This window comes from Rhipicephalus microplus, chromosome 10 (genome assembly GCF_043290135.1).
Source record: "Rhipicephalus microplus isolate Deutch F79 chromosome 10, USDA_Rmic, whole genome shotgun sequence".
Taxonomy (NCBI): domain Eukaryota; kingdom Metazoa; phylum Arthropoda; class Arachnida; order Ixodida; family Ixodidae; genus Rhipicephalus; species Rhipicephalus microplus.
In genome coordinates, this window is record NC_134709.1 from 10,396,759 (window position 1) to 10,410,568 (window position 13,810).

General features: G+C 44.1%; 1 protein-coding gene across 1 annotated transcript in view; it reads right to left on the bottom strand.

Moving 5' to 3' along the window:
• Positions 1-777: 777 nt before the first annotated feature.
• Positions 778-13,810, bottom strand: part of su(r) (dihydropyrimidine dehydrogenase su(r)) — a 39,489-nt gene continuing 26,456 nt past the window's right edge. Inside the window, exons 13-22 of the mRNA XM_037432660.2 lie at positions 11,539-11,754; positions 10,564-10,728; positions 9,924-9,992; positions 9,611-9,694; positions 9,384-9,504; positions 8,606-8,868; positions 6,084-6,263; positions 4,008-4,154; positions 2,401-2,484; positions 778-1,190 (exon numbers count right to left, since the gene is read on the bottom strand). Of these exons, the coding sequence (XP_037288557.2) occupies positions 933-1,190; positions 2,401-2,484; positions 4,008-4,154; positions 6,084-6,263; positions 8,606-8,868; positions 9,384-9,504; positions 9,611-9,694; positions 9,924-9,992; positions 10,564-10,728; positions 11,539-11,754 (1,587 nt within the window). The 3' untranslated portion in view covers positions 778-932. The remainder of the gene's footprint in view (positions 1,191-2,400; positions 2,485-4,007; positions 4,155-6,083; positions 6,264-8,605; positions 8,869-9,383; positions 9,505-9,610; positions 9,695-9,923; positions 9,993-10,563; positions 10,729-11,538; positions 11,755-13,810) is intronic.

Consider the following 13,810-nt stretch of genomic DNA (forward strand, 5'->3'; position numbering starts at 1 on the left):
AGAAGATCATTATAACACCGAAGGAAAGTTGTAAAGACTTTTTGCAGGAATACTCTATACAGGCGCCACGTCGGCGAAGGAATCGCGTTAGCATATGCGATATAGCGCGGCAGAAAAGTAAAATAACAGCCAGGTGTCACGTGATGCTTATTGCGCGACGACTCTGTGGCTTAAAACTTCCCATCGCCTATAAAGGGCTCAGTCATAATTCTTCATTGTCAGACCGACACGGCTATCTTCAAAACGACATTGCCTGCCAAGGCTGGCTGCGTGACGAAGTGCTCCTTCTTTTCTTCTTCTTCTTCCTTCATGATGATTAGCATGTCGAGTGCGCGCACGCGTCAAGAACTTTCTTCATCTTGTGCTACAAGGGGCTTGATGGTGATCCCTTATCATCAGCAGCAAAATAACAACTAGTGCGCATGGCGTAATGTAGACAAACCTCGTATAAAACAGAGAAAAGAAGAATCAAGCGCGAAATAGAAAGGAAGAAAATGGAAAAACCGGAAAAAATGGAAAGAGCAAGAACGAGAAAGAAATAGATGAAGGGACAGCAATAAATAAATAGAAATAGAGAAACAAAAAGGCTGAGAAAACGGCAAAATGGGAAATGAAAGAGAAAAGTAACAAGGAAAAAAAACGAAGAGAAACAACGAAGGCTTCCCTGCTCTGCACTTCGTTCGTGGTTGGCATCCATAGGGTAAAGCTGCCTTCAATTTATCAGAATCTAAGCACCGTTACAACTCACCCACCGCGTCAATCGAAAGAATCGTAAAAGAATCAATCAAAGTCACGTTTATTTCAGAAGTTAGTCTTGTTTGGATTTTTTATGACAATAGCGCTCGCGGTCTCGCCTTTCGGGAGTCGCACGTTTTGGGGGTGAACGCTCTCGGAGCTCTTTATGAGCAGCCACCGATTTCGCAGCGGGACGGTCACTGTGACAGCAAGGGAAAGCGCGTCTTCATGAACCGTTCTGTCTGGTCGAAGGGCACGCCTCTCTTGGGCGCAGCGGGAGTCGTGCGACGTACCATCTGGATGCATTCCGGTATGGGACACACGGACAGGCACAGGGTGCAGCCCGTGCAGCTGTCCGTCACGGTCGGAAGGTGCGTCTCGGCGTCGAACTCGATGGCCTGGTAGCCGGAGTCGTTGCACGTCATGTAGCACTTGCCGCAGTTGATGCACATGTCCTTCAAAGCAGTATATATGAATCGTTAGTGAATAAGGGAAAGAAGTGTATACCTAAGGGCTCGTTTTTCGGTGTTTTGACACAATATTAATGAGATCTAACAAACAGTAATGCCAAGGAATGTATAGGGGAAGTTACTAGAACCAATGGAATGTAAATAAGAAGAAAGAAAAGAGGGTCAAAAAATAACCAGCCGTGAGCAGAAATCGAACCTACGACCTTCGAATAACGCGTTCAATGCTCTAATCACTGAGCTATCACAGCGGCCTTCCCTCCATTCACTTTTTTGGGTTTATATGTGAATTTAGAAGTAGGAGTGTCAGTCAGCGCCATCTATAAGCCAAGCGACGAGTGTGAAACACTCTTTTATGCGCATGTTTGGCGTCACGTAGCACGTGAACTTATCACGAGCGGGCAGCTGATTCGAAGGTCATAGTTATTTCGAAGGTCGCAGTTATTCGAAGGTCGCAGTTATTCGAAGGTCGTAGGTCCGATTCCTGCTCACGGCTGGTTATTTTTTCACCCACTTTTCTTTTTTCTTACTTACATTCCATTGGTTCTAATAACTTCCCCTATACATCCTTGGCATTATATATATATATATATATATATATATATATATATATATATATATATATATATATATATATATATATATATAATATGAGAAAAAGAGAGAGAGAGAGATCTGAAAGCCAACAACAACTTTTCATATCTATGATTTGTGCGACTTGTTTGATTTATCTTACTGCAACATTCAAATGTCAGCATACAAACTTTAGAAGTTACAAACAGTAAAACTTCTTTTTAGGTAATTTAATTTGGACATACAGAAGCCATTGCTGTGCGGAAGATCACTGAGTGAGTAAAGACAGAACAACACATTAAACGTATAGGCTAGCCGATGTTTGTTTTGTTTTGTTTTTTATATCAAAAAGTGTTGAAGAAGCTCGCTGTGGGCCGAGTCACACCCGTCAGGATCCGCAGTGACTTTTTTTTATTCATTCATCCACCAAAAAATAATTTCATGCGTGGTAACGCAACGTGTCAAGATGGTAACCTCAACAACGCCTACATTATCGCCAGAAATCGTTCACGTTGTACTACAATGACGCTTTTTTTATTGATTGTGTTCCATTTTCTCACTAGCGAAGTGTCTTCTCAGCTTTGGCTCCGTATGAATTCACGTGCAAATATAAACGGACTCTTACCTCGTCTATCAATGCCACAACCTGTTGGGTATTGTCCAGGTCTCCGAAGGTGCCGATCTTTTTCAGTGATTCTCCGATCACATCCTGCGTGATGCAATACAATTAAAGTTAAACATGGCTCATAGAACCATAGTGCGAAACGGTTTGCTTCTGCGTTCGTTTCAACCAAGCGCAGGGGTTCTTACACCTTCATCATCTCTGCACCTTCAACTTGATTGTCGTGTGTTTTTTGCGGGAAGTGCAACTTCACTAAGCTTCGAAGTAAATGCAGGAAATGGAAATTAACAGCCTCGCTTTGTAGCGCAAAGCCGCAAAGTCATCCATACGGATTCCTAGTGGAATGCAAGAATGCATGCGGATTAAGTCAAGCTATAAGGATTAAGGAAGAAGGAATCCGTATTTATTTCATGCTCTCGTTTGCCAGATTTCAGTTTTGCCCAATTTGTACCGTGACCGCCCCAAAAAGACCTTGATTCCGGGTTCACTCTCCAGGGCAAGATGTGTTTTCTCTGCAACTGAGCTTTCTTTGTGAACGATAGCATTTCATATGGTTTTGTGCTGTAAACAAGTGATTGCTTGGTTGGTAAAACTGTACTTTTCTTTGACAATCCGCGACCGCACAGGGTTTCCCGGAACCAATTTGCAATATTGAAGTAAACCTGCAGGCAGCCTTCAAAAAAACCCCAAGGCCTGCGTGGAATGGGCATCACAGTCACAACGAAAGCTGGAAAATTGGCACCTTATAGTCTTTTTTAAACACTCTTTGGGTACTTTATACATGCACACTTGCAGGATACTCACTATGCCATAAATCATCATTATTTTTGTGCAGTAGGCAGACATCCACTATGCCATCCTTCATCATTTTTCGGAGAAGCGTGGTACCCGCTACACAACTGCAAGAAAACTTGTGGAAGTTTTTTTATGATCTGGCTGAAGACAATGAAGAGTTATGCCGGAAGCTTTTGTAATGTGTTGGATCATTCTACAACCCACTGTTACGCTCGTCACATAATTGTTTCTTTACTCTTCGACAACGTTTTATTACGACTCATATTAACTTGATTCCTTTCTCGACCTCAAACCTGCCTAGGGCCAGTTTGCAACAGAATTCAAGCACCAGCGCTGCTCTCTGCTGGGCTGGCATGTAAGGGACCTGGGTTGACGAATCCCATTGTGGCATTGATGTTTTTTATTAGTCTTTTTTTTTCATTTCGTGCGATTGCGGTTAGGGACAGCGTTGGTGACGGTGGGCAACTATGACGCACATGACCCTTTTTGCGATTTCATAACAGCTATCGCTGTAAGATATGTTCAGGCCAGGCCCGTAGCCAAGAAGATGCCCTAGTTCCCTCTCCCCCTACCCCCCCCCCTCATATCGGAATAGAAGGGGGTGTTTTACCGAGAACAAGCAATGAAAATAGATGTTGTTCAAGGCCTTCAACCAATTCCTACCACCCCCTGCCCCGCCTGAAAAAAAAATGCCTGGCTATGGGCGTGGTTCAGGTGAAGTTCACACGAAGGAACTGGCTATAGCCTGTGTGCTTGCACGCCTCGTAAGTGTGTTACGTCGTCACGCTGAGCAGGACATCAATGTACTTTCTTACCTGAACATTTGGAATCTTCCCTCTCAGCTTCCTGATATCTCGAATATTCGCTGCCACCTTGTCTTCTGAAAGTAGGTCAGCCGTGACTTTCTCTTTGGCGCCGAGGGCTTCCTTCATCTGCAGGTACGGCCCGAAGTTTGGCAGAGTCTGAAAACATTAAGGGAATGCCAGCTTTTACACTGCTAGACGGAAAGTGAAATTCGATTACCGAGCAAATGGGAGCACTAGATTTGAAGCGGTCAGACTATGTGCGTTGCTGTCGACTGCGTGACATCGGTGGTTATCTCAACCAGTCACGGATAATGGCCTAGAAAGAAATCCAATCGCATATTGTTGTGCGGGTGTAATTTATGCAGAGGTGACGAAGAAGGCTTGCCTGTCTTCCGTGCTGAATTTATTCGCCGGTTATACGTAACTCATTCAGACATCCAGCTGACTCGCTAACGCATTCAAAAGTGTGTATGGTTTTTTTGCTATTTTACCATAAACATTCATATTAAAGGGGGGGGGGGGGCAAAGCTTAAACGCTGCCCCCTCACCCCGCATAGCCGAATCTGAAAGCGACCCGCGTCGCAATTAATAGGTGCGCAAGAAAGTGAAGTGACGGCATAGTAGTACTCACAAAGACGGGCCTTCAGCACCCGGCTTACTGTGGATAAAGGTATGAAGTAAAAAGCTCCTAAGATACATCATAAAAAGACCTCTTGGACGCATCCTCAAAAACATGCATGAACATTAAGCCTGTGCTTTAAAACATGATGGATAGCCTGAGGGGAGCTATGCGGACCGACTTGGGGCCCCCTTTAATGATTATAGGGAGGTGGGGGCAGGTATGTCTATGGTCGCCATCTATGTGCGTAAAAGCTTCTGAACGACGAAGTATTAGCTTGAATAAACTCCTGTTAACGTCCCAAACTTACTGAGTGGCCTAGTCCCCTTAGAGCAGGGTTCTCTAACTCACCTCGGCTAACGGGCTGCAATCACGAAGATCTGCTACCGCAACTGCCAGGACATCGGCGAAGAGTGGATGGTTGGGGTGAGGGGGATAAGTTGCACAAAATGTCAGGTAATGTTGCTATTTAAAAGGATACCTTTAGCCTGTCTTAGAAACAGGTAAATTTTTGAAGCGGATTTGGCTAGGATCAGCAGTCCAACAACGTATGGACACTTATCTCCAAACTGATTGAAATCTGGACGCCGATTTTGAAATATAGTTTTGTTTTGTTGTTGTGTACCAACACATGGTAACAGCACGGGGTTTTTCACGCAAAAAAAATGCTTTAGACCCTTCACCTCTGTGCAGTTCATCATCATATTTACTTTTAAATATCGCACACATCTCCCCGTAAAGGGAACCCTGAGTTGTATGTGAAGCTGCCTTTGATCGACTTAATGTTTGGTAAAGTGGTGCTCTTTATTCATCACCGCAGACGCGCATGGTTGCACACACAGTCACTTTGCAAGCCCTCGCCTTTGCCGCACTCATGCCCGTGTCTTCATTCATACTACTACGCTGTGTGCGTGAAAGAGAAAAAGTAAACGCTTTTATTATACAGAGCAGTGCAGCGCCGCTATAGCGGTCTCCACTTATACCAGAGCAGACACTGGAGTGGAGCGAGCGCTCTACAACCGAGCCACCTAGTGGGTACTCCGATAATTAGCGTGGCTATGACGACGGACAAGGGACAAGCCCTGACCATAAGCTACTAACAAAAACTAATACGAAGACGGTGATGTGTGGGATGGGGATCGCGTGTTTGAGACGCTTGGTGCACAGTAACTGGGGTCGCTAGAGTTATGCTGCACTGAGCATGCTGAGCATGCAAGTAGGTCCTGTGCTACCATTCCCGTTTTTTTTTCACAGTCCCTAACTGCGTCACGTGTGCAAATCTGGTCTTGCAAGTCGCTTATGACTATCTGTGTACTGGAACACGACTCTCGTACAACGGTCAGAACGGCATTTACTTGTTGTTAATAGTACTTAGGTCGGAGTAGTATAGGCATGTCAGATGTTTTTACAATATATCAGAGAAACCTTGGACTGCGGCAAAACTGACAAACTGCGAATGCCAATACCTTGCTTCCAAGTGCAGATGGCTTGAGTACCGGCTTTCCTTTCTGATGGGGCTGCACTGGGGGTGATTGACCATCCCAATTCTCCATTCCCTCAAGGTTCTTCACGTACAGCGCCGCCTTGAGACCCGTTAGGTAGTCTTCGATCACCGTAAAGTCCTGATTCTGTACTGAACTGCATACCTATGGAACAAGCAAAACATTCCAGACTGTCGAAGTCACCATAACAAAGAAAAGGCATACGCTGCATCATATTGAAGGGAGAGTAAATTGAAACACTAAACCAGTTTGCACCAGTAGATTATTCATTGGAGTCTCTATTGCTTTTAATACATCATCACACGTTCATAATAAGTAAGAAAATTTTTGTGCCGTAATCTGCGACTGAACACCATTATATACGTCTCGTTTTGGACTCTTCTTTTTTTTTTAGTTGGGCCGCTATGCCTTTGTGAGGTTTCCATTCTATCATACCAGATAATGTACACTGGCTACGATACTACATTTCCTCGGTTATTCCTTCGTGGACGTCACTAGGCTGAGTTTTAGGCTTTGTTGGAATACAAAGTAAATTATTTTTATCTAGTTGGTGTCAAATCTACTGAGTCACGGCGACTTGGTGCGCAGTTATGAAGGCAGCATCTCCCCATTTATTTTATTTTTTTTGCGTTATATGCCTTGAAAATTTTGTTTCGCGATAAAAGGAATCTTTTTAGTATTGCGAAGAGGGTAATTTTTTTTATACTGGTGTCCCACAGGCATTTCTGATGGTGATCAAGGCTGGTGCGGATTGGACCTCTTGATAGTGATCAACGAGCTGGTAACGGCTGCACGGTATAGCGTAATCCATATCGAATTTGGTACTGATGTCAGTCGAATCGTGAACACAAAGTCAGATAGTTATTCACGGATCACGACTTTCTTGATTCCGATCAGGCCTGATCACGATTAAAATTTACTCTCTATTAGCACCTCAACCCGATCAAGCCTTATCTGGGCCGAACCTGACTGCGTGGATGCTACCGCGGAGCTGGTTTAATAACAAGAAAACCACTTTTAGGAGCGAAGCACCTTATGGGTTCGTTTCATCGGCGTGTCATTTCGTCACGGTGTGTTACACAGTCATGGTCCATCATGAAACGGGCAAGTGCCACAAAAAAATGGGTAAATCTACTACTCGCCACCGTTTCGGGTTCATGTTTATTCGTTATTATTGCATGCACGAAAAAAGGAGTTGCATAATATATACAAAATCAGAGGGTACCAAAGTACGAGACTCTGAGGGGGACCTCCTATAGTTAGTTACTGGCGTAAATTAAAGGTAATCGCAGCAAAACAGCAAAAAAAATTAGAAGACAATCAGTACAAAACAAAATACTATACTGAAAAAGAGAGTATATATCACCAAAGCACGATTATACAAAATTAAAGATAACCATATGAAAGAGTGAAGCGATGATGAAAATACATTTATTACAGATCAACAAAAGGTTCATTTAACAGTATATTTTCAGCGTTGTGTTTAAAATATTGCAGTGACCGAAATGACTTAACATGAAGACGTATGTGATTTTAAAGATGAGTACCATAGAAACGAGCTCTACATTTGCCATATTTCGACCTTATTTTAGGTAACAGAAAATCCGTGGTAAGACAACTCTCAAATGGGTAGAATGCGAAGCTGTTGATCGATTGGTAGAGAATGGGAACGCAACGGGTAATCGCCTTGTTTCGAAGGCGCTAAAGCGGTTTCAGATGAATGGTGTATGTGTTGCCCCACGATGATCGGCAGTATTAACTAAAAATGAAACAGTCAACAGTTAGCCCAACAAATAGCCGACGAGGCTTGTGAAGCTGAAACACCCGTCTCTATACGCCACAGGGAAAAGGAAGTAGAAGCACCCTAGAGTAAGCTGCAAGTTTTCCAACGACGTCAATGAAGCGGTAACACCCTTTCCTGCATGCCCAGGCTTTCAGTAATGGCCGTATACTAATCCCTCATAAGAAGTATATCTAAAAAAAAAACTAAACGCTTCGCCCCAACCCAGGTTTCACTTAGGGTAGTCGAAGCACCCTTCCCTACACGATTCACTTCTCTGCAGGTTTTTACTTCTTTTTATAATGCATCTGGAGTTGAACACTTCCGGGTGCCATTTACTGTACAGGTGAGCACTGCAACAGCACTGCGGGTTTAGTGCACATGGTATGGACCTGTCCATTCTACAATGATCCAAGTAGAAGCGTAGAATCCTGGGAGGCCTTATTACACAGCCGTGACGCCGAAGAACAGCGTCAAGTCATCTGTCTCGCCCTGACCGCCGCCGAGTCCCAAGGGATTCCGGCCGATGGCTTGGGGGATGATTGGGGGCAGAGGCCGAAGCCTCCTCCCCCGTCATTTAATACGGGTGCAATAAACGCTATTTTTCTCTATCTCTCTCTCTCTAATGCATATAACGACGTTGTTACAATGTAAAAGACGACAACGTAACACCAAGGTTGCTATCAGAGGAGGCTGAAGAGTTTACTTGTAGTACTGAAGCTCCGGCCTGGAGGAACTGGTACCCGGCCTCTGCCGAGTCTATGCCACCAGTGGCGAGGATCGGAAAGCCAGGCAGAGCCCGGGCGATGGCGGACACGGCTCGCAGTGCGATGGGCCGGATAGCGTTGCCGGACATACCGCCGTACGTGGTGCGCTTCTCGATGCCCACGCCCGGCCACGGGTCGCTGTTGTACTTGAGGCCCATCAGACCGGACACCGTGTTGACTGCCGTGACGCCGTCGGCCTTGCCTTAGTACGAGAGGAAGAACACGCCGGTTAATAGAAGGCCACAGCTAGTTGGGTTAATTAAAGGCGATCGGCGCATTCCAATTATTACAGTGGTTTCACGCTCATTTATTGGGAGAGGAGGTCTTGTATTGCTGTACTCTTGCTGCTGCCGTGTGTCGAGTGATATCGGCCGAGTTTAGGGGTTACACGAGGGAGGTAGATTTTCCCTTGACATGCATTGACTAATTTTCGAATAAAGTTATCTCTCTCTCTCTCTCCATCTCTCTTTCTCATCAGTGTCGCACATTTAAGTTAACGCTATTGACTCCATGGTGCTTTCCGCACACACTCGCATACGTTCAAATATTTATTCTGCGCTATCTATCTATCTATCTATCTATCTATCTATCTATCTATCTATCTATCTATCTATCTATTTACATACATGTTGCTACTAACAGTACAAAATTAACCGCATAACCATAATACACAAACCCGAAAAGGCAACAGCGTTACACTTATCCTCCCTCACTTACCTTCATAGGCTGCCTTGGCGATTGTGACGACGTTGGTGACATTTGGCGTCAGTTTAGCGAAGAACGGAATCTTCACTGCCTTGCGTACCCAGAGGCAAATGTTCCGAACCAGCTCTGGATCCTTGAATGATTTGAAAAGGCAAGCAGTCCTGATTCACTCGCAAGGGTGTACTTTTTCTATTTAATATACTTCGTATGTTTTCATGTAGTGGATATATTTGTCATACCTGACCACAAGCAAGTCCCATTCCTCTCTCACCCATGCCATGCGGGCAAGAGAGGTTCAGTTCAAGTGCATCTGCACCTGCTCTCTGTAAAAAAAAAAATCAGAATGAAAACAGAAAGCTTACCTTTCACTTGCTTTATTTCGCGCATACATTTTATCAGTGTATTACCGGCATACATGAATTCATAAAACCACGTTATTGAATAATCTATCCAAAGTTTGAATGTACCGCGTTTTTCGAATGTTGTGGTCATACCAATGTATTGGGAGCAAAATTTTTCTTTTGTTTTTGAAGTCCACGAAGTTCGCATTACCTCTGCTTGTTGTGCCAGTTCTGTCCAGTCCTTCTCGTTGTACGTGCACATAATGCTGGCTATTACAATCTGCGAAATAAAGAACAGTGAAATAAAGCTGTTTAAAACTGGACATTGTAATCATTATTGACGTCAACATTGGCAAACTGACCCTATACATTGAGTCAAAATGTCCGCTATTTTCTGAATTGTTTAGTACAGACGCTTCGTCTGTGCGGCTTTTTTTTCCTGTGTTATTTGTTAATTTGCAGTGCGGTTCTTGGTGTACCAGTAGATCATAGTATGTTACTCTGAGCAAATTTAATTTAGGCATATGTTTCTTCTTTAGCAGGAACCAAGTACTACAGAAACACTCCATAGTTCAACGATGTCACCTCTGAATATGGTATGTATAGAAATTACTTTTTTTCTGCAGACGTGTTTTCTTAATCAATGTTAACGTCGTGATAACAGTGTTAAAAGATAATGTCAACAACTGACAAAACATCTTAAGAGTGAAAGGTACTCTGATAGGATAGCTCAGTTTTCTTTCTCTGAGGCTTGTAGAAACAACTTCTATGTAACCTTTTCATACAGGAAAGGGTCAAGATTGGGACAGGTCAAGTAAGCGGTCGCTCGGAAAACTTGCGTAAACACTCACGTGATCAGGAAAGTCCTTCTTCAGCTCGGCAATGCTGCCACACCAGTATGCCGACGTCTTTTCGCTGATCAGCTCGATGTTGAGGAAGGAGCCCAGGCCCGGTCCGTACGTGTGGCCGAATGTGGATCCTCGTATGATGCGAGGCGAGACATTGGTCACCACGTCCTGGACAGATAGTTTCAGTCGGCAACCGAAAAATCACATGGTCTCGTGTGGATGTTAAATGGCTGTGCTTTCAAACACGGACACCAGAGAAGTAAAGATACCACAACCTACACTTTTGTGTCTGTGTTTGCATGCCCAGTCTTTAACATGAATACGTACCAGCTAGCTCTGCTCTCTCTCACTGTAACTCCATAACAGATAAGTCAGCGATGACTCGAAAGCTACAGTCATCTTCCTTCTCTTTCTTTTCAGTCGATGTATTAATCTTCAACCTCATTGACGTCATGTGACGTCATTGTGACGTCAGTATGGCGATAGTGACAGAATCCTGATCCCGTTTGAATCTGATTTCATCCCGCGACGTGAAGTTGTGGGGCGTCATAGCGACGAATAGATGACGTTACAATTTCGGCGACTTCTAACTTCATAATGACGCCATATGGGGACGTCATCACGGAATGATGACTTTTTGCATCACTCGCATTCAGCAACTTGTACAACTAAGCTCTCTGTATGGGGAAGTTTTATTATTTTATTTATGGCTTTGTGCTTTACGCGTGGTTGTCAGTTTCACTTTCTTAACCCTTGCGCCACATTACGGTGATCGACAGAACTAATTGAAGTTATTATGACCCCCGAGATTAGCCAGTGGTGCCGGCTCATCTCGGAGGCCATGCAAAATGTGCACAAACTGCCGGTGTATGTGCATACTTTCCCAAATGTAAACACAGGAAGCGAGCTGCAGACCTTATTTAACAACCTGCATGTCCACTTTCAAACCAGCACTTCTGAACATCGCCCATTACTTACTTTGTCGAGGCCGAAAGTCTTGGTCAGCGCGAATCCCCAGCCAGCTTTGAATGCTCGTCGAATCATGGCGCTGGTTGTGGTTGGTGGAGCGCTGGCGAGACCAAAGGGGTTCTTGAACTTCAGTCCACAGAATTCCACGCTGAGATCCACCAAGTCAATGGGCGTGTAGAAGCGGGGCAACTCGGGCACTGGAGGCACGGACAGATTGTGCAAGGACTGCATGCAGACATCGTACAACAAATTACTATAAATCTACAAAACGACCTGAAAGGAAAAGATGGAAGCTTGCGAGGGGGAAAAAGTCAGTAAACGGGGGTTGCGAGCTCGAGCCGACTTTTCAACAAGTATAGACTAGTCTCCTTCAAGGCTGAAGTTGCAGCCTTGGTAAACATGGGTTGTGGATGCGAGTCGACGTTTCGACAAGAGGACTGGTCTTCTTCAAGGCTGAAGTTCCAGCCTTGAAGAAGACCAGTCCGCTCGTCGGAACGTCGGCTCGAGCCCACAACCCATGTTTACCGACATTTTATTTTACTTTACTGCAAAAGATAATAAAGCGAAACATGGTGCTAAAGGAGGTTGATTACTTGCAGTCGCGCATGAAGAACTATGAACTGCTTGGTCACTCAGTCGAACTACATCCTTGTTCTAGCGCTTTCACTCCCAACAAACTGTTACGTCACATAATGTGGAAGCGGCAGGTAATGTTCCAAAACTACATAACAGATCACCTTATACTCATTACGACATGCGCGTCAACTTCTGTATATGTTATCGACCTCTTTTAAGTACATTTATGTTAAAGTATAATTGTTTAGATTTTACGTTCCCGAACAATGGTATAAGATTACGAGTGACGCTGCATGGTAGGGCTCCTTAAACTGCGACCATTTCGGGTTCATTAACGCGCGCTTAAAGCCAGGCACACATGCCTCCAGCATTTTGTCTTCATCAACATGTGGCCGCCGTGGCCGGGGATCTTTATCTACAATCAGGTAGCAGAACTCTGCATCTCCGAAAGTGTATAAATACAAGATTACAAATTTGTTGCCTTCAGTATTTTTCTGTGCTGTCAGTACATTTCGCATTTGCTGTCACCGCCTTTTTCTGTATTTCACACGTCTATACGGCTACATAGGTGAAAAAATAAATGTAGTATAATGAATGCTTTGTGAAAACTGTACTTCTTGTCACAGTTAGAGTTTGCAAATAAGTTATTTCACTTGCGGAATGGTAAGAATGAAGAGAGAAAGAGATATATATATAAATAGAGAGGAAATGCAGGGAGGTTAACCAAGCTTGGCTTGGTTGGCTAGCCTACACTTGGGGTGGGGGAAAAGAAGAATAATAGAACGGAAAGAGACAGAAAAGAAGAGGAGTAAGAATGAAACTTCGACGACGAGTATGCGGTGACACTGAAGGCGACAAATTCTTTTCGATTGTAATATATATATATATATATATATATATATATATATATATATATATATATATATATATATATATATATATATATATATATATATATAAGGAGCTGTTTTCTATTGAAACGTGCTCTCAACTTTTTTTTATATCAGCTGTTGTCGGCTAGTAATTAACCGCTTCAGTTAATGGGGTCGTGAAACGCTGGCTCTAAAAGGACTATGCGAAAGCACCTGCGTCCACACGCACTAACAGGTGACGTCATCATAAGAATGCTTTGCCTATCGAAGAACGCGGGACTCTTCAATACTCGCGAGTGCCTGCATTTGGGACCCCCCATCAGCGTCTTTGCCGAACGCAATCGGCGCTAATTTGAACTTTTTAAGTGACGTCATCATAAACAACATTTTTGTGGGACGCAAATCGCGTATGGCAGACGCCGATGAGCGCCTTTTGCGCGCGCTCGACATGCCGTAGAGTCCCGCGTTTCTCAATAGCATCTTAGCAGGTCCATTTAGGCTGATGATATAGTTAGCGCAGCTAAAATGGTAGGTGTAACCTTAAGAGACAAGAAGAGAGCAGAGTGGATTAGGGGACAAACGAGGGTTAAGGATATCATAGTTGAAATAAAGAAGAGGAAATGGACATGGGCCGGGCATGTAGCGCGTAGACAGGATAACCGCTGGTCATTAAGGGTAACTAACTGGATTCCCAGAGAAGGCAAGCGGGTCAGGGGGAGACAGAAGAATAGGTGGGCAGATGAGATTAAGAAGTTTGCGGGTATAAATTGGTAGCAGCAAGCACAGGACCGGGTTAACTGGCGGAACATGGGAGAGGCCTTTGCCCTGCAGTG